A 24,799-nucleotide genomic window follows, 5' to 3' on the forward strand; every position below is an offset into this window, starting at 1 on the left:
CTGGATTCTTCTCCACAAGAACGTAATTACAGGTAACTTGACGTAAATAAGACAATAAGATATCAGTGCATTACAATTCTGTGCAGCAGAGCTTTGTCACTTCCTTGTGGTCGTTCAGTAAAACTGCAATCTGGGCCTGAAATAATTCATTTTAGGATCAATTAATCTTAAACCTATTTTCTCCATTAAGCAGCGTTACCATGGTTACCTCCGCCATGGAGGTTGTGTTTTCATCTGCGTTGGTTTGTTTGTTTGCAGGATTACGCAAAGACTCCCAGACAGATTGACACAGAACTTGGTAGAAACATGCAGTATGGGTCAGAGAAGAACCCATTACATTCTGGTGTGGATCCAGATAAGGAGTCAGATCCACTTTTTATAGTTTGGTTTTGTTGACATTTTCCTCAAATTTCATGATAATTCATGGATCTTGAAGACAGATTTTAAAGGGGGACAGTGATTTAATCAAATTACTTGTTTTATGAAAAGTCCAAAACAGAAAAACACACAATTTACTCTCTGAGACAAAGCAACAGCTTCAAAACCTCACATTTAATTTTTTTCATTGAAATGAGACTAAAATATATTTTTTTGTTTCAGCTTTAGTGAAACCTGATTTCTGAACCTGCTGAATGAAACTCACGAGTGAACAAAGCACGAGGCATCAATCTGGTGATGTACTGAAACAGACATTTTAATGATGTTAATCACCTGTTCATATAGATTAAGAGCGATAACAGGATTATGGGAAACAGCCTCTAACAATGTTGGTAGTGATGTACAGTCTGAAGAAGAGACGGCCTTAAATATCCATATAAAGACGAGGGACACGCTGAAAAAAGTACTTCATTGAACCGTTTTTTTTTTGTTGTCTGTTTTTGTTGTTCACATTAGTTACAAGACCTTAACCAGTACTATATTTACATAGTGCAAAAAACACACTTGCTGTCAATTAACATACTTCAAACACTGTGATGGAAGTCATGGCAACAAAAAGCCTACACACAGCGTACTTTGAATCAAACCAGAAATACTTTCATAATCCCAAGTATGACATTCAGTACACCTTCATCTCCTATCTCAGGCTTCACATTGCATACAGCCCATCATACTGCATTTACACGGCGCACCATCATAGACAGGTTTTAATCTCACCACGATTCACTATCAAATACCTTTATCAGATTGGATTCCAACTCTTAAAATGTTAAAACTATCAAATGGCTTTAAGAACAGGACGACTGTATTTTTTTCTTGATACAATGCAAAATCAAAATCTCTTTTGTACACTTGTATTTACAAGGGTTTATGCATGTGCATGACTGTGGGGTGACTTGCTTGACACTGGTGACTCTGCCCTGAGGAGAGAGCGTCTCAGCTGTGGCGACATGATTTAATACTGGAGGTTTGAGCCGGGTGCCGACAAAATCTGAGTGTGAGTCCATAGAGCTCTCCAAGGATTCACTGCACTTTTAACCAGACATGTCAGATTTTACAGGCTTGGGCACTTGTAAACTTCATCAAGATGATTAAACACAAGCTTGTCCTTTAGGTTAATTTGATTTATGTGTTAGTTTTTCCCACTACTTTCATAATGCTGTTAATGCCTCAAGTGAGCAACTTAAATACAAACTGCATTTTTATCAAAACATTTGCAATTTCTTTCTTTGACTTAAAAAGATCCACTTGTCCTTGAAGGGTTGCAGGAGGAGCCAATCCCATGTGACCTTGAGCAAGAGGCAGCGTACACCCACATGCAAACTCCACACAGAGTGGCCCCGGATAAACTGGGGAGAACCTTCCTGCTGTGAGGAGGCAGTGCTTAACACTGACGTGCCACCAGTGATGAATCAGGTAAGGTTGGTGAGAGGCAGCTTGAGAGCTCCGCCCTAATCAGACAACAATCACCACCACAGGGAAGATAATTTTTTTTATGAAGCACAGACAGCATGTAGGAACTGAGGACAATCCCAGTCAGAGGAAACAAACGCCAAACAGCTTCACAATTAGCAAATCAATGACACACCATTACACACTGTAGTAGAACCACTGAGACGAGGTTATATATACACAAAGCTTGTTTCGCCTCTTGGAAGTTAAGTCAGTTGAATCATCTGAATACAGAACGGAACAAATTAATTTGAACGTAAAAAAAAAAGAAACACTCTCAGAAGACTGATGGGTGGGAGTGGTTTTGGTAGAAAGACAGAACCCCTGACACTATAATGTTCTGTGAGGAAGATTAAATACCAACCAAGCAAAGATACAGGCTACATCCATACGACAACGTTTAAGTTTGAAAAGGACGTTTTCAAGCTAAAAGGATCTCTGTCCACACAAACCTTTTGGCTCTGTAAACAGTTTTAATCCCTGTCCATGCTAACATGCCTGAAAACGCATATGACATCACCACTCACTCACACTGGGCACGCCCTTGCCAGAGTAATCAGGAATCCACGACCGTCGTAATGTGTAAAATGAAGCACAACCGACTTAGCAAAGACAACATGTAACATGTAATTGATTATCAATGTTGCTAATGCCGGTTGTTTTTTTCTACAAGGGGGTCATGTGATAGAAGCCTAAGGAATCAGCAAAAGCTACGTTGTGGCAGAAATGAGCCAATCTGCGTCATTGTCTCCAGTGGAGTTTTCTAAAACAAAGACAGCAGCATTTCCAAACCTCTGTATTAGCGGCTCTAGAATGCCAGAGCAGTGTGGGTGCCAGGTGGATCTGTAGCAGGGATGAGTTTCAAACGATAATGTCGTGGTATGGATGTAGCTTAAGATAAGCACGTCTCTCCTGCCCTCAGTGACGAGAGGAAAACAAGTTATTTACACGAATAAAACTAATAAACACAGCAAACTACATGTGTACGTACACACACACACACACACACACACACACACACACACACACACACACACACACACACACACACACACACACACACACACACACACACACACACACACACACACACACACACACACACACACACACTTGCAGAGCTGTAAACCTCTGTTTAAAGTAAGATGGGAGCTGAAAGGTTCCAACCTTCCTTCTCTGTGAGCTACTGACAGCAACATTTTTAGCGCTCATCACTTGCTCCCAGAAAAGTCCTCGGCTCTAAAAGAGTTCAGTTAGAGAGGAGGAGAATCAAAAGCTTCTCTCTGTTTCAAGTGTAGCAGGTTATGGGCAGAATAAATGTCACTACTATCCTTCAAAATGTGTTGGTTGTTGGTTGGTCTGCGAGCCTGTGTGTTTGTAAGTTGGTCAGTTTCTCCGTAACACGTTAACAAGCTGCGTGTGAGTGTTGGTCAGTTGGTTGGATACCTGAGATTATGTCTAGTGTCAGGGGTTAGAGACAGAGGAGAAAAGCTGCTGGTTGCTGTGAAGAGGGATGTGTGAGAGCCAGAGGACAGAGCGAATGACTGTATGTAAGAAAAGAGGGAGGAGGAGGACAAGCGGTTTCAGCCAGTGACCTTCTTAGCCTCCACTTGCTCTTTGTCCTCCGACGTCGTCTCTGTGATGTCTGCTGAGTCGAGGTCCTCCTCATCCTCACTCTGCCCTCTCTCCTCCTCCTCCTCCTCATCTTCTTCCTCCTCGTCCTCCGTACTTTCCTGGCTCTTTCCCAGTTGCAGGTTTTCCAGGGTCTTTGACACCCAGGATTCGATGCGGCTGCTGAGGGTGGGCACCTCCACAGAAATAGGTTCAGGAGTGTAGTCCTCTTCCTCCTCTTCCTCCTCCTCCGCCTCTTCCAACATCCCAGGGACGAGGGTGGAAGTGGTGGAGGTGATAGAGGAGTTCAGCGGACCCCTGCAGCTTCCATCCAACGAGCCCGTTTCTGTGCTCTGCTGTGAGGCCAGCTCCAGCCGATCGTCCACCCGCACCTCATCTCTCTCACCGGTACCCTGTGTCATAGGCCCTGCCCTGGACTGCGGAGCGGTGGAGGTAGACGGAGCGGCGTTGGCTGTGGCTGCCAGAGGCTCAGTGTCCTTCTGGCCGGCTGTGGGAGGTGCAGGGCGACTCTGCTCAGCCTCAACAGGCTCTGGAGCATCTGAAGTCTCCACCATACTCCTCCAGTTGGTCTCTGCAGAAATGTATACATTTGTTAGGTTCAATTTTCTTATCTCAGCTAAATTACAGTCAGTGGTGGAAGCAAAGGACATGTATTCAAATTCTGTACTTTGGTGCAATTTTGAAAAAATTACACTTATTTCCATTTCCGGCTGCTTTATACTTCTAGTCTGCTACATGTCAGAGGGATGAGCTTTTTACACAGCGTATGTCTGACAGCTGTAGTTGCTTATTACTTTTCAGACAAAGGTTTTATATAAAATGTCTAAATTGAATAAAGATTCCAAATAAACCAGAAGTCCAAACTTCAGTGACTAGTTGGGACACATAATCCAATCCATACAATTTTAGTTTATAGTAAATAATTGGAATAATTGATTAAAGATCCCCCTTAAGATCTATGATGTAAAACAGAAATGAGGGAGCTTACCGTACTCCTTTTCATTGACTTCTGAAATAGGCTCGGAGAAGATAGAGCAGAAGGAGATTGCAGAAGCAGCAGAGTGGTTACGGGAATGCCCCATGTGGTGTGGGACTTTCTTGTCGTTTTTCAGCGCCTCCTCGGCCTGCTCCTGCTCCAGAGCTGACACCATGTCCTTATAGGCCTTCCTGGCTTCTTCTGTCAGAGACACTAAACGGTTGAAGAGACCCTGAAGGAGGTAGAGGGATTTGATCGAGTTACAAAGAGGCAAAAAATAGAAAAAATAAACTGCATCAAACTGTAAAAAACTCATAGCTCTTAATAAGTCAGATGTTTTATAAAAGAGGTTTATTATTTCCTCAGAAATCTGTAAAAATGTCAGACAGAGAAAACAACCTCCTCAGTGTATTTTAATAAATAAAAAACAAAAGTTTCTCCAAGGTAGTACATTAGTTCACCAGACGGACAGACAGGCGATTAAGTGGGTGGATGGATGGAAAGCAATTCATCAAAATTATACTTGTAGTGGATGGCATTGCGTTACCTCGGCTCCAGAATAGTTGAAAATGCCAACCACGCTCACAGGCACTAGTTTATTGACACAGCGTCCAAGAGCTTTTCTGCCCAGGGCAAACACAAATGGGATCTCCTGCTCCCGGGCCATGGCAATCACATTGTACAAAGCTTCATCCAAACCACCTGAAACACAGAAAATAATTAGTGACTCAAATGAATTATATTGGAAAAAATCAATGTAGGAAAAAAAACAGCTAATGACTTTGACAGTGAAATTTCTAAAATGGGATAAAGGGCTGCAGAACTTAGCATCTAGTAACATGTGACTGATGAAGCTGGAATGTTGAACAAGCTGCTGCAACTCGCTCAAAAGCTCAGAAAACAAGTCACAGAGAGCTGCAGATTCAGATGAAACGTTTCAGCTTTACACATGTTTACAGCACAGTTGACCAGACCTCAGACAATTTGATCAATAACATGAGCTGGTGCGGTAGATTTGTGACATTTTTCACCTTTGGCCTGGATCTTTTCACAGTTTGGAGAGATGATGACACACTTAATCTTGTGCAACTTCATGTGCTTGGTGACCTCTCGGAGACCCATGACCAGGCGGCGTTTGGATTTGGCCTTGGTGGGATCGTTCTGGTAGACCCGCTCCTGGAAGCGAACCAGCTCCTGTAACAGCAGAGTCACGCTCTCGTCGATCTCCTTACTCAGAACTTGGTTACAGTACCTGTGGAGAAAATAAGACATGAGAGGGCCCAGAAAATAAAATCATGGAGGTATGTAAAACATGTTATGACAGGGTGCCACAGTGTAAGTAATTTATTGGGAAACACCGAACTTCATGTGTTCTGTAGCTCATAATTGTGATTTGTTGATTTTCATCTTCAATAGGTTTTAGGTTTTGTGAGTGTGGGCTCATCAAAACAAGCTATTGAAAGAATCTGCTATTTTAGTTTAGTTTTCATAGACCAATTAAGTAATTGAAAAATAACCATCACTATGATGATGATATATTATGATCATTGTTTTAACTCGATCTTTGTGTCTCACCACATTTATACAGAGTTTACACAGGAAAACAATGTTCCACTATCTTTGTAGTAAATGAAACATTTATCACAATGTTGACATAGAGCGGTCTGAGTGTCCGGCTGCTCAGAGCTGAGGGGCGGTGTTTGGCTACTGAAGCTTTTTGGAGGCTTTAAATGCAAAATCAGTTCGAGAGGGGTGGGCTGGGACAAAAGGCCTACAACAGAGGACACAGAAGGACAAAGCTGTGTTTGTGACCACTGGCATACATTTTTGCTGAGAAGGGACAGTGTGCTAGGCATCCTTGTCGTATGCGACAATTCTTTATTGTACAGTTCCGCCCTTAAAAACACCAGTTAACTTTCAGTGTACGCTACTCACAGCCAAGGCTCTGTGAGTTTTGAGTGGGACAAATATGTGCTTCTCAAACCATTTTTCTGTCACCACATTCTGCATTTTTCAGACTAATGCCAGGGATTCCTACAAAAGGTCTGTCCTGTTCAACGTCCTGTTTCTCACTCCAAATGGGATACGAGTGTGAACTTACTCTCTGAAACGTCGACTGTGGATCTTGGTGATCGCATTTGATGCCATGGGACTCCCGATGCCAGAGCTGGCAGGAGAACCCTGGGACACTGGAGTGATGCTGTATGGAGAGTTCTGGCTGGCTGGGGAAAGGGACGCATCACTGGGCACACTCAGACCATTCTCTGTGGTAAAAACAACAGACCAGAAATAATTAGAAACCGTTATTGTGGATTAAAAGATATAGGTACGACATGTCTTAATAATGAATCTGCTTCACCTTCTTGGGAGGCAGGCTCTTGTGTAAGATCATCAGTAAAACGGAGACACTCATCTCCATTTTCCTCCTGGCCTGAGGACTCTTGTTCCACACTCGTCTTGCCTTTCTTCCCTTCACGTTCTTTCAAGATAATCTAGAAAATAATCGTACAAAACAGAAGGTAAAAAACAAGACTTCTTAAAAAGCATCTTAATAGCATCATCCTCCCACCGCTCCTACATCTATAACGTCAACTGAAATCATCAACCTTCTTCAGGGCTGTTGGCCGTTTGACTTTGGGAATCTCTCTCTCCTTCCCTCTCTTGATGCGGGGTGCAGTGGAATCCAGGGCATTATGTGGGGCTGAGTATGGCTGCTGGTGACCCTTCAACATGGAGGGCACATTGGTCGAGCCTGAGCTGTGAAATGGAGTGGTGGTTCCAACTGGAGAAAAGGATGATAAAGTTAGCAGAATGTGACTGTGTGCATTTCCAGGCTTCTCTGTGGCAGCGGTAATTCAGGCTATTTTAAGTCACAGTTAGCAAAGTTACTTTACAGACAGTGTATCCAATTATTGTAAATGAATGCAGGGATATAGTATTTTAAAATGTTAAAATCAATCGTTAATGTGTGATAGAGTTTATGAATACCTGTAAAGGACAGTGGTTTGGTGTTGGTGATTTGTTTGGCCTTCACAGCCTGCTGATGTTTCTCCAAAGCTGCCAGCATGTCTCCCAGGTCCAGCTCAACAGAGGTTTTACTCTTCTTCCCTGCTGCTTTGGTGAATGCCTCCTGCCAGGCAAGGAAGGAATTGACAGAACATGTTCACTACCTTGAAACAGTCAAATACAACTGGAGATCAATTCATAGGCCAAGATGGACAGAGAGGAACTGATAAAACAAGGCACAGAAATGCATCAGCAGGTCGTAACATTTAAACTGTTAAGTGTGAACCCAACCCTCATGACCAACAGACACAGTGCAGGTAAATACCTGTAGTTTCTTCTGTTCCATGCTGATTTCAGAGTACTCCTGTGCAGTGGCCAAGGCAGCAGCTAGAGCCTTCTTCCTCTGGCTCTTGGCCCTCTTGGGAACAGACGTGGTGATGGGGATGGGTGTTTGCACAATGTTGATAGGGGAGTTTTCTGGTAGGTTATCCAGCTGTGATGCACGTAGAGACAGAAATGAGTGTTTAAAATGGGTCTAGAGGTACCAAGGGTCAATGATTTGACTGACCTGCCTGATTCCATCCACAGTGATCACAATATGCCAGTTCATCACACACCTTGCTACTAATTTCAGAAGGCACCATTTGCAGGGAACAGTACAGTTGCCAGGAGGAGCAGTCAACACAAGTAGTGTTAGTGCTGGCAGCTAATGCTAATTCCAAGCTGTCACTCAAGATTTTTGATGCTTTATTTAAAAGGGACATGTGCCAATATAGCATTATTAAAAAGAAGTACACCGACTTTAAAACTGAGGTATTACAAAAACCTACTCAGAACAATTTTCGCCTCCTTGGCAATCAGTCAAGAATTATACAGTGGAGCGACGCCTGTGTTTACTTCTGTTGGTTGGGCAGATACATTTCTGTTGTCATATCAATTAAAATATACACACTCTGCAATAGTGTTTCACAGTATACCAATACTAGAAAGGTGCGATACCCAGCCGTTGAAAATGGTACAATAACTAATTTTATTAGTAACAATACTTTATGAATGACGCCCGGGGCACAGTGGCTGCAGAACGGTTGTCAGTTGTTCACACTGGCTGCATTTTATACGAGCCGTATATTTCCTGTGGGATTTTTTGAGCATGGATATAATGAGCATAAATGACATTTCATGGTGCTGAAGCTCAAACCTAGGATTAGCCTGCACATTACTGGTAGCCTCACAAACTAAAACCCTCTGCTCTAACAACTTTTATTACCATTATTTTTCTAACCCATTTTTTTTTTACTACAGAAGTCTGACGCCACTGGCTCAGACAGAGCAACTCTTTTTTTTTTTTCTTTTTTTTTAGTATCGGTATCGAAATTCATGACTTGGTATCAGTCTCGAAACCTAAATTTTGGTATCAACTGCAAACAGTATTGATACCGAGAACTTTCAAAGACAGACGTTTTCAGGAGGCACTTCTCTTACCAGGTTTTTGGGCAGCTTGGGTTGCGTGTGTGTCTGAGCTGGAGCAGCTTCTGGCTTGGTGCTACGTTGGATGGCTCCTCCAGTAGCAAGATCTGGAAACTCATCTTCATCCTGACAAAGTAGCAAATATTTAAGCACAACAAAATACTAGAATCTAACATAAACTTTTCATGTTAACAGTGAGTCATTCAAATGGAATTCACAAGAAACCTTCTCTGACCTCAAAGTAGAGGGGCTCTGGAGTGAGCTCAGTGCCAGTGACCGCTGCTGGCTGAAGTCTTTGTTCGGACTGGTTGGGTGGCAAACGCCCTGGATAACCATTGTGGAAATCCTGAAAGGCAGAGAACAGAGGAGTCAGACAAGATTCTGCTACTCAACAACCTCTGTGTATTTGATTTGTGCACATAGTGTCTGGTGACTACAACATTGTAGGAGAGGAGACAAACACTGAAGCAAATGATGTCACACAGACAATCCTAGTAGCTTTGTTTAATTGTTTACCGCTATGTTTGAGTTAAACTTATAGTTTTATGTAAGACATGTGTGAACTGGTTGTCAGATGATGACATGAATTAGCATCTATAATTAAAGCAAGCAAGGTATTCTTATATTGCACATCACTTTGTAAAGTCAAAACCACAATAGGAAAATGTTCAACTGTTAAACTTCAGTGCTCGTTCACTTCTAATTGTTTTGACACGATTGTCTAAACTGCTGTTTATTTTTTATTTCTTATTCCAACCCCACTATCATCATTTGGACTCTGCTCCCCACAGCTGAATGGTGACTTGCTGTGCGACTTTCAGTCTTTTACTCAGTATCCCCTCCAGTGGGATGCACTGTACCTGTGAGAAGTTCCGCTGTTCAGGATTCTTCCTCTGCTCTGCTCTGTGAAACTGGCCGTTCCTGTCCCCCCAGGACTTTGGTGTCGCCTGAGAGGCTACATTTACCCAGGTGTCTGCTACCAAATAAAAAGAAAAATAACAACTGTCAGGTACAAAAAAGAATTTGTAAGACATTAGATACAGGGTGAATAATAACTATGGCTATGAAAGCATGATGTGAGGATAAGAGGAAAGGAAAGATTTGAACACCTTGTTCAAACTTACATGTCATGACACCAGCCTCTACTCCCTGTACGACACACAGAAAAACATAGAAAGGGTAGAGTCAAGTTAATATATCTAGTGTATGTTAAACCTGCTAGTAACAATGTGAGGACAAAACTATTTTTAAGGATTAAATCAAACACCAGTTACTGTTGCTCCATAAGTGAAGACTTGTGTGTTGTGGTATGTCCTAGTTGTTCTGACAGGTGGAAATGACAACACTCTTTAAAAGTATTATAAAGAAACGTTCGGGGTGTCTTTTACCCCAGAAATTAAATACAGGCTGTCTGTACTACCTACAATTAGACACACCCAGAAAAAGTCTGGGGTACCATTGGGGCACACCTTTTAAGTCCACCCATCACACAAAACCACACTATTTGCTGCTTAAAGAGCAAAAACTTTACATTTCCAAATCTGTGTTTGACATCTCATCTTTGACAAATTATTCGTTTAACTGTTTTTTGCAGGTGAGGGAGGTGCAGGTGGAGGTGTTTAGTTTTCACACTCACAAGGATTTGAATTAATTTTCTCTCTTAACTAATGTCCACATATTCTGTTTTGTGTCTGAATACGTCGCATTACTGAGGCTTTAGATCCCTTTCACTCTACTCCCTGACTTGCTACCTGCCAAATTATCCTTATTTTATGCTTCACGTTTTTAACTGTGAATTTCAGCGTTGAACCAAACCAGAATGAAGACAGTTCTGATCTGAAGCATAAGGTATTTAAAGGAATATTAGGCAAAACAATATCTTCAAAATGTGTTTAAACTGGGACTAAGTAGCTAACATACCGTAGGTGCTGCTGTATGCTCTGTTGTTCGTTGTGTTACCCCAGTGGCCTGGTTGTGTTTGGGGCTACAGTATCCGCTGTCACTGTCTATATCTGCCTCACAGGTGCCCTGCTCGTTGTAGTTCTCAGCTGGATGGGACGCCCGTCTTCTCTTTGTTCGGTTCTTCCACAGCAGAGGACTGGCCCGCTCAGCAGCACATCGCCCTGATACCTCACCTGGGAAATCTGAGGGCAAGGGAGGAGAAACTAGACATGAAGTAAACTTGTTGCACGGTGTGACACAGTGGAATAATACTGCATTTAACATCAAAGTAAGTAAAAAACAATTATGCATACTGGAGATTAATCCACAGAGACTCACTGAACTCAGTCTTTGACCTCGAGTTACCTGTATGATGTTTTTCAAGTGACATCATAACCATAACAGCAATACCTAAGGTATTCACACAGGCTCTGGTTTCTCGGAAGCAGAGATGCACGTGTTAACCATTCTGACTGGAAACTCTGCATTCCAGGTCATTCATGAACTTAGGCACAAGCATCATCAACCTGTAAGACCAGACACTGCTCTTATCTGCATTGTGCTTCAATGACAGGAATAATTCTTGTTGAAAGGAAAGGCTGCCAATTTTAACAAAGTCTGATGAATGTTTGCAGCCCGAACTTCCTTTCAGCCACAGGATACAAGAAATAAAACAAAACTTTTTGTCAAAATATTGTACACACCCTACAAAGAGGCACTAAAATGCATATTTACTTGTTGCCACAGTATTTTTACCGGTCTGCTGTGCTGCATCAACCAGCATGACGGTCTTGGTTCTACCATCGGGCCCCAAGGTGCACACCTCCTTCTGCACAGCTACATTCCTTGTTGGAGGCCGACGACCTCTTGAAGGCTGACACACACCCAACTGTTGCTACAGGGGGGGGGAAAGGCAGGGTTACTCACTAAATAAGCTGGATGAAAAGAAATAAATGACCTATGATGTAAATGTGACAGTATCACAATAAGGCTGTTGACATTCTGTACCTTTGGGAGAACGTTAGGTCTGACCATGCCTCTCCCCCTCTGACTGGCCATCCCATATGTTGGTCCCAGAGGCAGTGGCCTCTCCCCGACATCTGCTGAGACTGGGTTGATTACTCCAGTTTGCACAGGACCTGTGTAGGTGCCAGGGAAGGGCTGATAGAAGCCCATGACAGGTGGGCAGGGAGCAGGCATAATCTGGTAGTAAGCATACTCGTTGGACACAGGAGGCTGGGGGGAAGACAAGATGGGGTAGGCCAGGTACGGTCCACCGGGGTTAGGGTTAGGCTGCTGCCAGCGCAGCTCCCCTCCATTATACATAGGATGTTGCCTGTAAAGCAATAGAGTTTAAAATTAATTTCGACAAATTTTTCTTGAATACTGGGCTTTGAAAATGACCGTGACGTTCAGGGTGAAAACCCCCCCCACACGTTAAGTGTCATTACTAACAGGCATCATGGCGTTAAGAAAAACATGATTACAAAATCCTGAATGAAAATCACAGCATTGAGTAAAGGTTTCTTAAACTTTGTGTTACTTATTCAAAACACTTTTTATATTGTATTCTTCTACACAAACACAACAATAATGTGTGGGAGACTTTTTTGTGCTCCACAAAATGCTAGTTGATTTAGGAAGACAGAGGTTGTGCCCAACATGTGTGTGATGGTTGGTGAGTTAGGGAGTGACACGTAGTATGGAGAAAGCTTGATAAGGATCCAGATGATATTTTCACAGCCGGTTTACTATAGTGGGTTATTTCCTTGCATTCAAATGGTGGGGAAGGAAACAAAGGAGCGGATGTGTGCAGGATACAGCAGATCACTCTGGACAAAGAAAGAGCCACTGGAAACACAAACTTTGCTTCCATGTAAACTCTGTAACTCTGGGGAGGTTTCCATTCATAATTAAGCAGTCTTAAACAACAGAGCAATCGAATGGCTCTCACTCAGTACACTGTTTCAAGGCTGTGATCATGATCTCTTCAGTGAGGCCTAACCTCAGGGACACAGCGTTCTCTTCTTCTCATAGTACACAGAGTTATTCTGGAAATAGAATGGTCCAGAAGAGAGAAGATTGTTCTTGGGCAGTTCAAAATGGGGGCACCAGACTTCCCACAATGCTTCAGGGAATGGCTATATTTTTGCCTAAATTGAAAGCATTGGCAAAATCTATTAATATCTTTAACCAGAGTTAATGGAGTAGAAGCGAATGCCACTCATTCCCTAATCTCCCCCTGTGAGAGAAACAGTACCTGTTGGCTTGGTTCTCCTGGACAAAAGGGTAGCAGGTGATGAGGTAGCTTGGTATGGGAGTGGTTTCCACCCCGCCACCACCTCCTCCTCCTCCTCCAATACCTCCGCTGCCTCCTCCACCACTGGCCTCTCCAGAAAGACTCATGCTGACCAGGGTTCCTTCAAGACCTTTCTTCTGTGGGATGAACGGTTCCACTTCGGCTGAAAGCTTCACATCCTGCAAAGAGACAAATGAACAGCCATTAGTATCACACCATGAGCATCGGCAGCCAAATGAATGACTCCGTGGTGCATTTGAGAGAGAATGGGTCTATGGCAAAGAGCACAGAACATCCATCCATTAGCTACACTGCTTATCCGTTGAGGGCTGTGGGGGGGCTGGAGCCAATCACAGCTGACATTAGGAGAAGGAGCACAGATTTGTCAAATTGCTGAAATAAAGTTGCTCACATGAGTCACAACACTCTGCATGTTTTTTTCAAGACCTTTTTTTACCTTCTCCATATCTATCCACATGAGACAACATATGATAGTATTTTATTATTCTTATCGCCATTCCTTACCTAACAAATGGGACAGTTGTAGGGTGCAGTAATTTGTCTTGGCTTTAGTTAGTCAGATAGTCCTTAAATAAAAATAGGTCTAAAGACAAAACTTTCCAACATCACCTCTCAAATCACTTAAAACAACAACAGCATTGCACAATCTATCTGAGCCCAAGAATGTTTTAGTCCTGAATGACAGACAGGGACAGAGAGAGCTGTACATAGTCTACCAGCCTCTCGTATTTAGTGGCAATCACAGCTGAGCAATGTGTTTCCTCATACTGTTCCAGTTTGTTCAGTCTGCTTACAGATGGTTTAAGTGTCTAGGGCCATCACTAAAAAGAACAAGGACATAAAAACATTTCTGAGTTTATTAAAGGCATACCACAAAGCATACAACAAGTTCAAGAACATTTTTGGTCATCGATGCGGCTTCATTTTAATATGGTGACATGAGACTCTGTACCTCAAAGCCAAAAGGAGAGAGATTTCATTTTATAAATGGTCAAATCTGCTTAGCTGTAGCTGCAATGAAAACTGATAAGGTGATAGCAGATACATATTTTGTTTGGTAACTTCTCTCTAAGTAACTGACATAAACTGTTGGTTATTTTATCATATGAAGGACTTGGCTGTTTTTTGTTTTTTTTTAATAAACTGGACAGAGACGGAAGACCCTCACATCTACCATATGGAGTTTAAACTATATATATTTATTAATAAATCAACAGTAGTGACCCATTAGAGCAGAGAGTATATTTCTTTCTGAAGCCCTTATAAAGAGTTGCCGGTATCATGGAACTTTGGTGAATCACAACATATCCAATAAAAAAAAAAACATAAATCAGTCAAAAAGCCAAAAACGACAAAGGCACAATAATGGCTTCATTATGTCACTGTGGACTGACTCAAGGTCTTCTTCTATTCAGTCTAGTTTTATGGTTGTCAAGATTTATAGGCTGATCATATCAAGTCAACACTGAAGCTGTTGTGGTGAAACAAATGATACAGCAGACAGAAAGATCAAAGATTAAAGATCAGTTGAGGTTTTGGACTCAAATACAGACGGAACCCAAGCTCAACCAGGGACTTCAGACTACTGTTCTGTAGTAAAGTAGAGACATGGCCTTCAAATTGTTAGGTTATTGCTTATTGATGACACTTTTTCAAGCAAAAATCAAATCAGAAAATGGGCGTTTGTTCTATGTATACTATATGCAAGATCTGAAAGAATAGCACTTCCCATGTTGCATTACTACATATTTTAAAATAGCAATCCTTCGAAAGTCAAATTATCAACATTAGAGGCCAGGGGATTTATTAGCCCCCAACCGTTACGTATATAGTAATTTATAATAAAGTTCATAGTTTAAGTGTAAAATATCAAGCCTAAATCGCATTTCTTTGTGATAAGACAATGACTTCTTAGAAATCATTATCATTTTTGTATCTATAAATTCGGCGATATATCATCATCACAAATGTTGAACTCCCTAATATCGACATCAGCACCCAAAACTCCATATCAGTTGGCCTCTAATCAATATACTATAATGTTTGCTTTAATCTGACACTCCTCACATGGTCTACCCCAAGGTAGCAGCTCTATGCGAGAGCTCCCATTGAAATAATCTACTATTCTGCAAAGGATGAGGAGAGGTGACAGGGTTTAGAGTACAAAGACGCCCCCTCACTTCTGAAACAGTGGTCGGGATGCATGAATAGAGGAACAGTGCGGCCAGTGGATGTCACACAGACAGCTATTGTTTTCCACTGCTACTGACTGTGGGTGGATCCCTGAGTTTTCCTTAGGTGATCTATAGGATCCATCCTACCTAAAAAAAAAAATAATAATAAAAAAAAAAAAAGGGTGATGGTGAATGGAATCTGTTTTGCCAGTTCAGTAAAAAAGAAGAAACTACAAATATAAATAAAGGTATGTTTAACTCCCAAAGATTAATAACAGCCTCCATGCTTGGACTGATGTATGGCTGCTAGGATTTAACGCCACAGCGGTTGGTCTGAACATGTACGATGGTCCAGTATGGCTGATAGGTTGTTATAGGATTATGTTTGAGAGGATAAAGTAGGGACAGTACTAAAGGATAAGCAAATTAAATACCAAGCCACAACATGGAGGCCTCCTGCACAGGTGAATCTTGGATTGTGAACGCTGATGGAGAAATCTGACCATGTAGAGAAATAGATTTTTGAAGAAAGGGGTCAAGTGCGGGTCCTAGGATGAATCTCTTGATTCAACCATGAGTCTTTGTGCATCTCTGTGTCAGTGAGAATAGCTGCGATTGTGAAAAAGACAATGAGGTCAGACCCAGATGTGCATCCGCTGGGTATGACAGAACTCGGGAGAGATTCAACTGGGAGCTACTGATCTCACAAGCCTCTGTTTGTCCAAGCATTTTCACACCAGTTGCTTTCCACCACCACCACCACCTTACACTATGTGCTCCTGTACAACAGCTGCAGGGTGGGCTGTACACGTACAGGACCATGCAGTTGCAGTTTATTGGGAACACCTAGCAAAAAAAAACTACTGCAGTCTGATATAACAGTCCTGCAATAACTCCTACCTTCATGGAGGCTGCAGGGTTAAGTTTGAGAGGGGTTGGCACAAATTCATGAACATTTTTGGAGGAATGTGATTTTTAATGCGGTTTAATTTTGTGCAAAAATACAAGAATCAACAATAATAAACACAGTTGACATAGTCATCTCCATGCTGCAGAACTGTTGTTGTTACACTGAGCTGGACGTAGTTAATAATCTACCACTTGAGTGTAGATAAGACACGTTTAGGTGCAGCCTGTCCTGTATTTAGACACAGTGATTGATCATGTTGGACGTGAGCCACGACACAAACCGAGCACAACCAAACTTTCTACATTGCGAGCAGCGTCGCAGGAATGTCATACATGCAGAAGAACCAGACATTCCTCCTGTGACGGTCATGAAACCTCTCCGCCCCACTGACACCTCTCTCCTGCTCACATTCCTACCGTGATTGAAACCTCCCTGTCGAGTCTCCCTCCGCAAACTGTCTCCATAAGGTAGCATTCAAAAGAAAAGGACGGCCGGTGAACATCCGTGGAGCCGCTTCATACACGAGCTGCGCCGTCAACATGACAGCTGGGGTGTTTAGCTTCAGCTAGCTGGCAAGCTAGCAGAGAAAGCTAACGTTTAAACGCGGACTGGCTTTAAGGGTTTAACTCACGTGAATATTGTCATGAAAACACATTGGAGTCGTTTTTAGAATAAAGGAAAAACACAAATGCAACGTGACGATTGGAAATAAATGCATTATCCATTTTTTATTTTACATCATGAGCTGCGGTTACCGTTAGCTGCTTGAATGTTAGCTTACTAGCCAAATGGAATAACAGTGTCGCTGCTCCCTGTTGAGCTATAATGACCCGAAGAGCTGATTTTATTGTTATTTGAGAAACACATCCATCTGTAGACACATTTACCAGAGTGGTTATTGTATAAATGACATTAACGACCATCCAAAATTGGGCCTCGTCAGCTTGAACCAACGTTATCGTCACTTTTTCCAGAAGCTAACGCGTTAGCGAGACCCCAACAGAAAGACAAGGATTTTAAAATAAACTCTTACCTTATTGTCACTAGCGTCCATGTCAGTCAGCCTCGCCGCCGCCGCAAACCTTCATCGGCCACAGTGTGGACGTCAGGAGCTGGGTCGTTTTAACTTCTTCATTGTAGACAGAAATGATAATAAGAGCGGTGGTGGTGGTGGTGATCACCGGGGTCTCGATGATCGGACTCCCCCTGCTAACTGTTGCTAGATGCTGCTGCGTCAGCTGGCGGAGCTCGGACCAGCCTGTGGCCGCGGAGCAAACTGCTGTCAGTGTGGAAATGGGAGTCACCTGGAACGGAAGCCGCTCGAGCCCAGAAAGCGTTGTTGTGTTTTTTCTTTCTTTTTTTTTTAATTGGCTCAGAAAATGCAAGAGAGTCGTGAGTGGCTGCAAAACATCCGAGACACATGGACTGAAGTCAAACGAAAAGAAGGTGTCATCGTGGCTCGTTTATCAGTTAAAAACAGTTTTTATTCAACTCCATGTTCATCCCGTCACACAGTTTAAAGGCAGTTGAATCCTTTTAGTGCTGAGAGAAATCTGTTTATTACCAACAGTATACATTAAATACTGTGTACACGTTTTCATACACATTTGGACTTTTTTTTTTGTTTTTGTTTTTTTTTTAACAGAACTGAAACGTTTGTGTGTTGCACATGGATCTGCCAATCAGGAACATGAAAAACAAAAATAAGTGTCGGTGATTTCTTCTCATCGGGACAAAACAACACACGTCTGGTGGTTCTCAAGTCTTCTTCAACTTGTTGGCATTCTTAAAACCTGTGCTGTGTGTCTTGTCTCAGAGGGTATACTGGAAGAAGCACAGTAGCATACGTTATGGATGTATTCAAACATGCCATTTTCCTTGTCTCCCGACTTTACATGCCATCATGTGAGCTTGCTAACGATGGCTTGGTTCAGAGAGTTCAGCTGATTTGTCCATTTGTCTAAAGCTGTGTAGCGAGCCCCTCCTCTCTTCTGGTAGTCCAGTTCTAGTAGCTGGTTAACTTGGTCAATTCGGCCGTGGATTGTGCTGAGAAAGAAAAGAACAGAGAGTGAGGGGCGATGCCACACCTGTTGAATATTAACTTTTCAAGTTGACGTCTCGTCTTCTGGGTTTATGGCTCATTTTTTTCATCCACAGATATTAGTTTTCTTTTTTCAGTTTTGCATCCATCGCTAGAAATGTCATCAACCTGCCAAATCTCTCACGGTGAATCCTCAAGATTATTTCTTGCTGTGTTCTGACATGATTTCACTTTGACATTATGAAGAGATTTTGCTCAGGGGGCTAGAATGAGACACTCTGGAGAATGTCAGGAGATTATGAGTTCAGTGCACATCTGAAAGCAGCAAAATTTTTATTTGGCTGCTGTAATGTGTGAGAATGCAGAAAAGTAAACAAACAACATTTCTTCAGGTAGCAGTAAGACTGTACAACCTGAACTGCTCACAGTAGAACCACTCGCACACGACTGCAACGACTCAGTTCAGTGAGGGTTTAACTCACTGAACTGCAAAAAGAATTTCTGTCTGTGCAATTCAATGGCTTATGTGCAATCCATTCCTCTCTGTATGTATTCTCAGACTGTGTATATTCTGTTTACACTGTATAAATTCATTTTTAATTATCATTTATGCATTTCATACGTCCTTACATTTATATTATAATAAGTATTGCATGTCAGGGTGTCATGAGAACCGATACTTAGGTACCAAGTTGATGGTTTTAAAACTGTCACGGTACTGTTTTGTTACAGTACAGAAGGTACCCAACAATACCGACCCGCCGCTACAGGATGGTTGCCCCCGCTGTTTCTGCATTGGGGCAGGCGCACATTATTACCCTGTCGCTTGTCTTCCCTCCTCTCTTCCCCACTCTGCACTAGTCAGAGGTTCTTGGGACCCGTGCAGTGTTTAGAGTTTGCTTTGAGTTTGTTTGGTTCGGTCTGGAGTTTATGAGACAAGTATTTAAACAGAGCAACAGAGACGTTGGACACATGTGTTCCTGCAGACGGGAGAGAAGTTTCTTGTGGGTTTTTTTTTTAAACAAGGGATTTGTATTTGTCTGCATTTAAATGAATGATATTAATGAAAAACACAATCCCATCAACATCACAGAGCATGATGGAAAAATGACTAGGTAAACATTTCTCTCAACAGTTTCAGTTCAGATGGAGTGATAGTAATCTGACATTTTTCTCACTGAAGCAGTGAGTACCAGATAACAATCAAGCAAATTATGTCACTTAAGCTGTCCTGTCATAACACCTGCCACCCTTAAGGGTCAAATGATGGCTGCTTTGAGGAAACAGCACTATTTACAGGAAGGAAGTTATTAATTCTCAGACTTCTCAGAAATCATGTGAGGGAGAAACGTACTTATCCAAGATACACTGCACCAGCAAACTCTCCACATCACACACGTCAATGTTCAGCTCCTGAAACACAACAACAAATCAGACTCATCCTCAAATCTGTAAAGAAGTAGATCAACTAGTCTGATTTAACATTAGAGTTCAACACACTGCAAGTCCTGTGGTTGACATTGTGTAAGGTGTATTAACAAAAGACCCATGGAGAAAGTAAACCATGCAAGTATGTAAAGTAAGTGTTGGAAAAAGCATTAATATCTATCTCATAAATATCTCTGCATTATTTATAGAAAGATTCAACAAAAAAACAAAAAAAAACACCCAATCTCATAATTATAAAGAAATCTCAATGAAACCACAACGTCACGTGGCCTTCAGTCACTGTGCAGGACATTTAGACTTACCTTAGAAATGAAAGGGATGTGTATTCTTGTGTAGGGTTTGATGAGTTTGATAAGTACTTGAGTTCTAATGTTCCTCAAGAGCTCTGCAACAAAACATCACATGATCAGCCACACTTAAAAAAGACAGTACTTTTTCAACAGATTCATCAAACATGTAGACTGAGGTCCCGATGGCCACTCACCCTCTATGTGCTCTCTAATGAAGGGGTCGTCCATTATGTTACTGTGATTTGTTTTCAAAATTTTCTCAAATTCAGTAATGTCATTGTTCTGGTAGGCGCTGGAAAGAAAAACAGCCAGTGTTGTTATAGTGTATACATTGTGTCTCCGTGACCCACTGAACAACTCTCATCCAAACACATCGAAAAATATCAGACTTGTATGTAAACACTATTCTTATTACAGTTTTGGGTGTGGATTCCTGGCTCCGAAATAACTAGGCAGGCATTATAAGATGTGTTGATCTGCACACACCAAGCTGTTAGTACTAATATGCAATTTGGACAAAGGGAATGAGAAGCCCAGCAGAAATGCTGACAGATGGCATTAAAGTTAAGAATCTATGTCAGAGATAAATAATCCATTCAAAACATAATTTACATTATGTGTACATTTGTATGATCTCAGCCGTCAACAATAACATGACACCCCTCATCAACTCGATTGTGACATGAAGATGCACAGTCAAGTGCCCAATGCCGAGTATGAAATGTTACAACATATAGAGGAGAATAATTGTGTTATGAACAGATGCCATCTTACCTAACTGCATGCTTACCTTACTAAGTTTGTCATTGCTAGGATCTCTGGGTCATTTTTGTATGGTTTGGCCTTTGGAAAAAAAATAGGAAGAAAAATAGAAATGGAACTTAAAAATGTAAGAAAATGTTCAGTAATTGAGCACAAAACCCTTCATGTTCATTCAGCAGTTCATTCTGATTACACACATTTGACCTGTGCTTTATCAAAATTGCAGGCTGCAAACTCCCCCGTTTCATATTCTTGCATACAAGGAATGCAGTGCATGCTTAAGTAAGCATGTAAAACAAATTTCCTACCTCTTGAGAGTCAAAAGGGTTTATTCCTGACTTCATCAACATGTTGGCTAAGACCAGGTACTTCAGGCATGTTGTCCTTCTTGGGCTTCCAGACTCGTCATAGTTTTTAAAGGCCTCAAAGAAGTCTGTGTGAGCTTTCTCAAACTCCCCCTCTCTCAGGTGCATCTTCCCACCACACTCTGGTTGGGAGCAAACAAGCACAAGTCCTTTAGCAAACAGCCATAACAGTACTTAACACCACACAAAGCTGTATGTACACCATCGCACCTCTGATAACTCCCATGATGAGCGGGTGAGGAATGGCAGATTTAATGTGAAGTGACTGCTCATACAGGGCTTTCAATTTCTTGTTGTTTTTCTGTGCTGTGTACATCTGGATCTCCAGAGCATAGATCTCCAACAGCTGTGTGCCTTTCTTCAGGTCATCCTCCCCATCATCTGTCTGTAGTTGATATAAAAACAGAGCAATCACCTATTAGATACTTGAGGCAAATATTCATATCAGTTTAAAGCAAGATGTCACTGCATATTCAATCCAAAAAAATTGCCCAATTACCTGACATGACTGATGAAGTTGCCTCAGGATCTTCTGCAGTTTCCCATACTCTTCTCTCTCCAAGTACAGCTTCCCCAACTGCAGCAGAGGAACAAAAAAATAACATTTCTGAGCAAATGTCTTCCAGGGAAATGATAATGTGAGATCAATTGGAAACAGTGAAGAATTGTTGTGTACCTTTGTGTTCGTTTTAAACCACAGTCTGTCATTTTTTGCATCTTTCAATGCCTCAAGTGTGGTTTCATAAAACTCCTGTAGCAAATCCATCTAGTAAGATAGGAAACACGATAAAGCATTTCAAATAGTTGATTCTCCAAATTTCTAGGACACAACACATGAAACTGTCAGCTGGATTTGACTCTGTCTCATGTTTATACCTGTTTGGAGGTAGAGATATAGTCCAGAATGGAGTTGATAGACTTCTCTGAGTAGTTCCTGGTGACAGCACTTCTGATGTATGTAAGGAGCTGCTTGTACCGGTTCATCATCTCTGGAAAGTTGGTCTGCAGGGTCAAAGTACAAGAAAACAACAATCACTCATAACACAACAATTCAGTCTACCGGCACATGTTGCACAGCATACCAGCTTGAAGTTGATCTTGATCATCTGCTTCAGTGCTTTGAATCCCCATTCTCCTTTCTCTCCCTCCAGCTCCAACACCTGAGCAAACCACAGGTTCGAGAGATGTCAACACAAGTCATATCAGACACACACAGACAGACAACATGTTGTGTTAAGGGACACCACCACTCCACCTTCTGGAAGCTGCTGAGTGCTGCTTTGGGATCATCCTCCTTCAAGGCTTTTGAGTTGTAGTACTGGTTCTCGAGGTCCACGTTTGGCTCCGAGTTACTGTCCTCTGAGTATTCCTGTTGTTGGAGCACATGCACGTTCGTGAATAAAACACACCAGCAACTCTGAGCTAGCTAACACAGGGCTAATCGTAGCAAACAAAGTCTTACTGTCACTACATCGGCTTGTTAACCAGCTTGCGGTTGATGACTGAACAACGACACATAAACGGCTAAAAGCACAAACCCTAATCTAGCTTCCCGGCTCGCTTGCTGTGTATTAACATTAGCCTGGTACCTAGCAGCGATAGTTACTGGCCGTTAGCCTCCTAGCTGGCTAACGGCAGTCCCCCGCTCTCAGCTTGATATTAGCCAACAGGCTAACTAGCTAAACAGCTAGCCCAGCCCGCACTGTGCAGTTAGCGCCCAGCGAAACACAAACATGGAGGTTCCATTTGAATTCAGCGGTAAGTACCAGGTCGTAATCTTCCTCGTCGTCGCACATGAAATCGTCTTCCATGTCAGACATCTCGGCGATGTAGCTTATCCCTCGGCGGAGACAGACGCTGGCCCCGGCCTGTGCTGTGTTTGGCAGCGGCGGTGAGAGGACGGTGTGTCAGGCTGGGCTCAGAGGCGCAGGAGCCGCTTCACGTCCATAGATGGCGCTGTTGGATCGTCTCAGATAATAACAAGCTACGACTTTAAAACAGGTTTCGCCAGCTGCAGTGATCCGGATGTAGAAGTGTGATATTTCTATAAGATCTCTTTTATACAAGTTTTCCTGCACGAAGAAGTATGACTTTTCTATAAAATGTCTTTTTATATTAATTTACCTGGTTGTAGAAGTGTGATATTTCTATAAGATCTCTTTTATAAATGTTTACCTGCATAGAGAATAATAATATTTCTATAAAATGATATACATTTACTTGCAATATGTAACAGTGGAGGAAAGTTGCTAAGTAGTTTTACTCAAGTAAAATGTATAAATTTGGCCTCAATTTATACATTCTCTATATTTTAATCTGACATCTGCAGTTAGTAGTTATTTGCCAGATTATACAAGATTATAAATTATATTATTGTATATTATGTTATTAACAATAATAAATAATTTACATATATGTAAAAAAATGAATACAAAAAAACACCAATAATCTTCTGCATCCAGATGCAAATTTTACAGATCAGTGATAATAAAATGATTTTTACTCTGCTGCATAATAAGAAGATGACTGTTGATAGTTTAGGTACTTTTTTGATTAATTTTGAATATAGGACTTTTAATGTAATGAATATTTTCCATTGAGACAGTGGTGTGATTGGAATCAAATATTTAATTTAAGTAAAAAATATCGTTAGTAACGTTTCAAGTAACATGATGATAGATAGAGCTTATCAATATCAACCACTACCTCAGAAACTGTAGCGGGAATACATTCAATGACAAACCAGAAATAAGCAGAGAGCGCTCACACAAACACAAACACTGCACACCTGCAATGAACCCAGAGTGCTTAAGGGTCTGAATCTGACTCACTGAAGGTGTGAACAGTTTCCAAAAGCTAAGTCAATAGGCAGGTCAAGCTCAGTGCTTCCCTCAGAAGTGTGGAGTAGATCATTTTTCATAATATAGGACAAGATGGTGAATATCCCTTGTAGGTTACTGTGAAATTGCTCCAAAATATTCTTATATAGAGAGCTTGAGTAAACGTGTTCATTTCCACCACTGGAAATATCCCATGAACTCCTGTGTGAACCAGACTCTTGTAAGATGGATTTTGCAAGAATGTCTTGGCCACACAGAGACCATCGGCATGCGTCACATCCCTCTACGGCCTCACTGTGGGTCATCCCACATGCAACCATATGAAAGATTTTATTACTGAAGACTTTACTTTACTGTTCCGAAAATTCACGCAATCGGCTTTTGTGTCAGCAAGTTATGTCTCATAGGTTTATTTCCAAAAAGTGATGAGAGGGGGTCAAAAACACAAGTCCATCATCCTACGTTGTCACTGTGGCCATAATATTTACAATATTCAGACATGAATCACCAACACTGATTCTGGAGGGGAGAGTGGATTCACACACTGACGTGTAACTTTAAAAGCAATAAGAAGTGTCACAGACAGTGCACGCTCCTCACTCATATTATCTTTTATGTGTGCACTGACAGATTTATTGCATCTCTTACATAAAGCCATGCTGCGGGTGTCGACTGGTTTCACAAAGAAACATGCAAATATTCTAATTGCTCTGCATCAGAGCTGGTGACTCATGCA

At 41.8% G+C, this 24,799-nt stretch overlaps 2 protein-coding genes across 10 annotated transcripts; both read right to left on the reverse strand.

Annotated features, from left to right (window-relative positions):
• Positions 1-676: 676 nt before the first annotated feature.
• secisbp2l (SECIS binding protein 2-like) lies at positions 677-17,633 on the reverse strand. 8 transcript variants are annotated; one of them, XR_011242752.1, is made up of 19 exons: positions 17,350-17,633; positions 13,173-13,390; positions 11,921-12,248; positions 11,669-11,807; positions 10,892-11,115; positions 10,096-10,120; positions 9,832-9,947; positions 9,207-9,317; positions 8,987-9,097; positions 7,830-7,997; positions 7,487-7,628; positions 7,105-7,280; positions 6,858-6,990; positions 6,600-6,762; positions 5,530-5,750; positions 5,046-5,200; positions 4,511-4,730; positions 1,799-4,093; positions 677-1,761 (listed from the first exon to the last, which is right to left on the reverse strand). XR_011242752.1 is itself a non-coding variant. In XM_069525837.1 (19 exons), the coding sequence occupies exons 3-19, from the start codon at positions 13,316-13,318 to the stop codon at positions 3,474-3,476; spliced, it is 3,198 nt and encodes a 1,065-aa protein (XP_069381938.1). In that variant the 5' UTR covers positions 13,319-13,390; positions 15,413-15,553; positions 17,350-17,603; the 3' UTR covers positions 677-3,473. The 8 variants fall into 8 exon arrangements, 6 of the variants coding, with proteins under 6 accessions (XP_069381938.1, XP_019955023.2, XP_019955022.2 ...); XR_002203249.2 differs by having other exon boundaries at positions 11,648-11,807; positions 17,350-17,612; XM_069525837.1 differs by adding an exon at positions 15,413-15,553 and having other exon boundaries at positions 677-4,093; positions 17,350-17,603.
• Positions 17,634-17,778: 145 nt separating this feature from the next.
• Positions 17,779-23,161, reverse strand: cops2 (COP9 signalosome subunit 2). 2 transcript variants are annotated; one of them, XM_020099469.2, is made up of 13 exons: positions 22,990-23,161; positions 22,479-22,592; positions 22,306-22,383; positions 22,100-22,234; positions 21,900-21,989; positions 21,723-21,800; positions 21,434-21,608; positions 21,167-21,345; positions 20,887-20,939; positions 20,291-20,388; positions 20,109-20,191; positions 19,712-19,770; positions 17,779-18,362 (listed from the first exon to the last, which is right to left on the reverse strand). In XM_020099469.2, exons 1-13 carry the CDS (start codon positions 23,041-23,043, stop codon positions 18,218-18,220), a joined length of 1,341 nt encoding a protein of 446 aa, XP_019955028.1. In that variant the 5' UTR covers positions 23,044-23,161; the 3' UTR covers positions 17,779-18,217. The 2 variants fall into 2 exon arrangements, with proteins under 2 accessions (XP_019955028.1, XP_019955029.1); XM_020099470.2 differs by having other exon boundaries at positions 22,100-22,225; positions 22,990-23,159.
• Positions 23,162-24,799: the final 1,638 nt, after the last annotated feature.

The sequence above is a fragment of the Paralichthys olivaceus genome, chromosome 1 (assembly GCF_024713975.1).
Source record: "Paralichthys olivaceus isolate ysfri-2021 chromosome 1, ASM2471397v2, whole genome shotgun sequence".
In the NCBI taxonomy this organism is placed as follows: Eukaryota; Metazoa; Chordata; class Actinopteri; order Pleuronectiformes; family Paralichthyidae; genus Paralichthys; species Paralichthys olivaceus.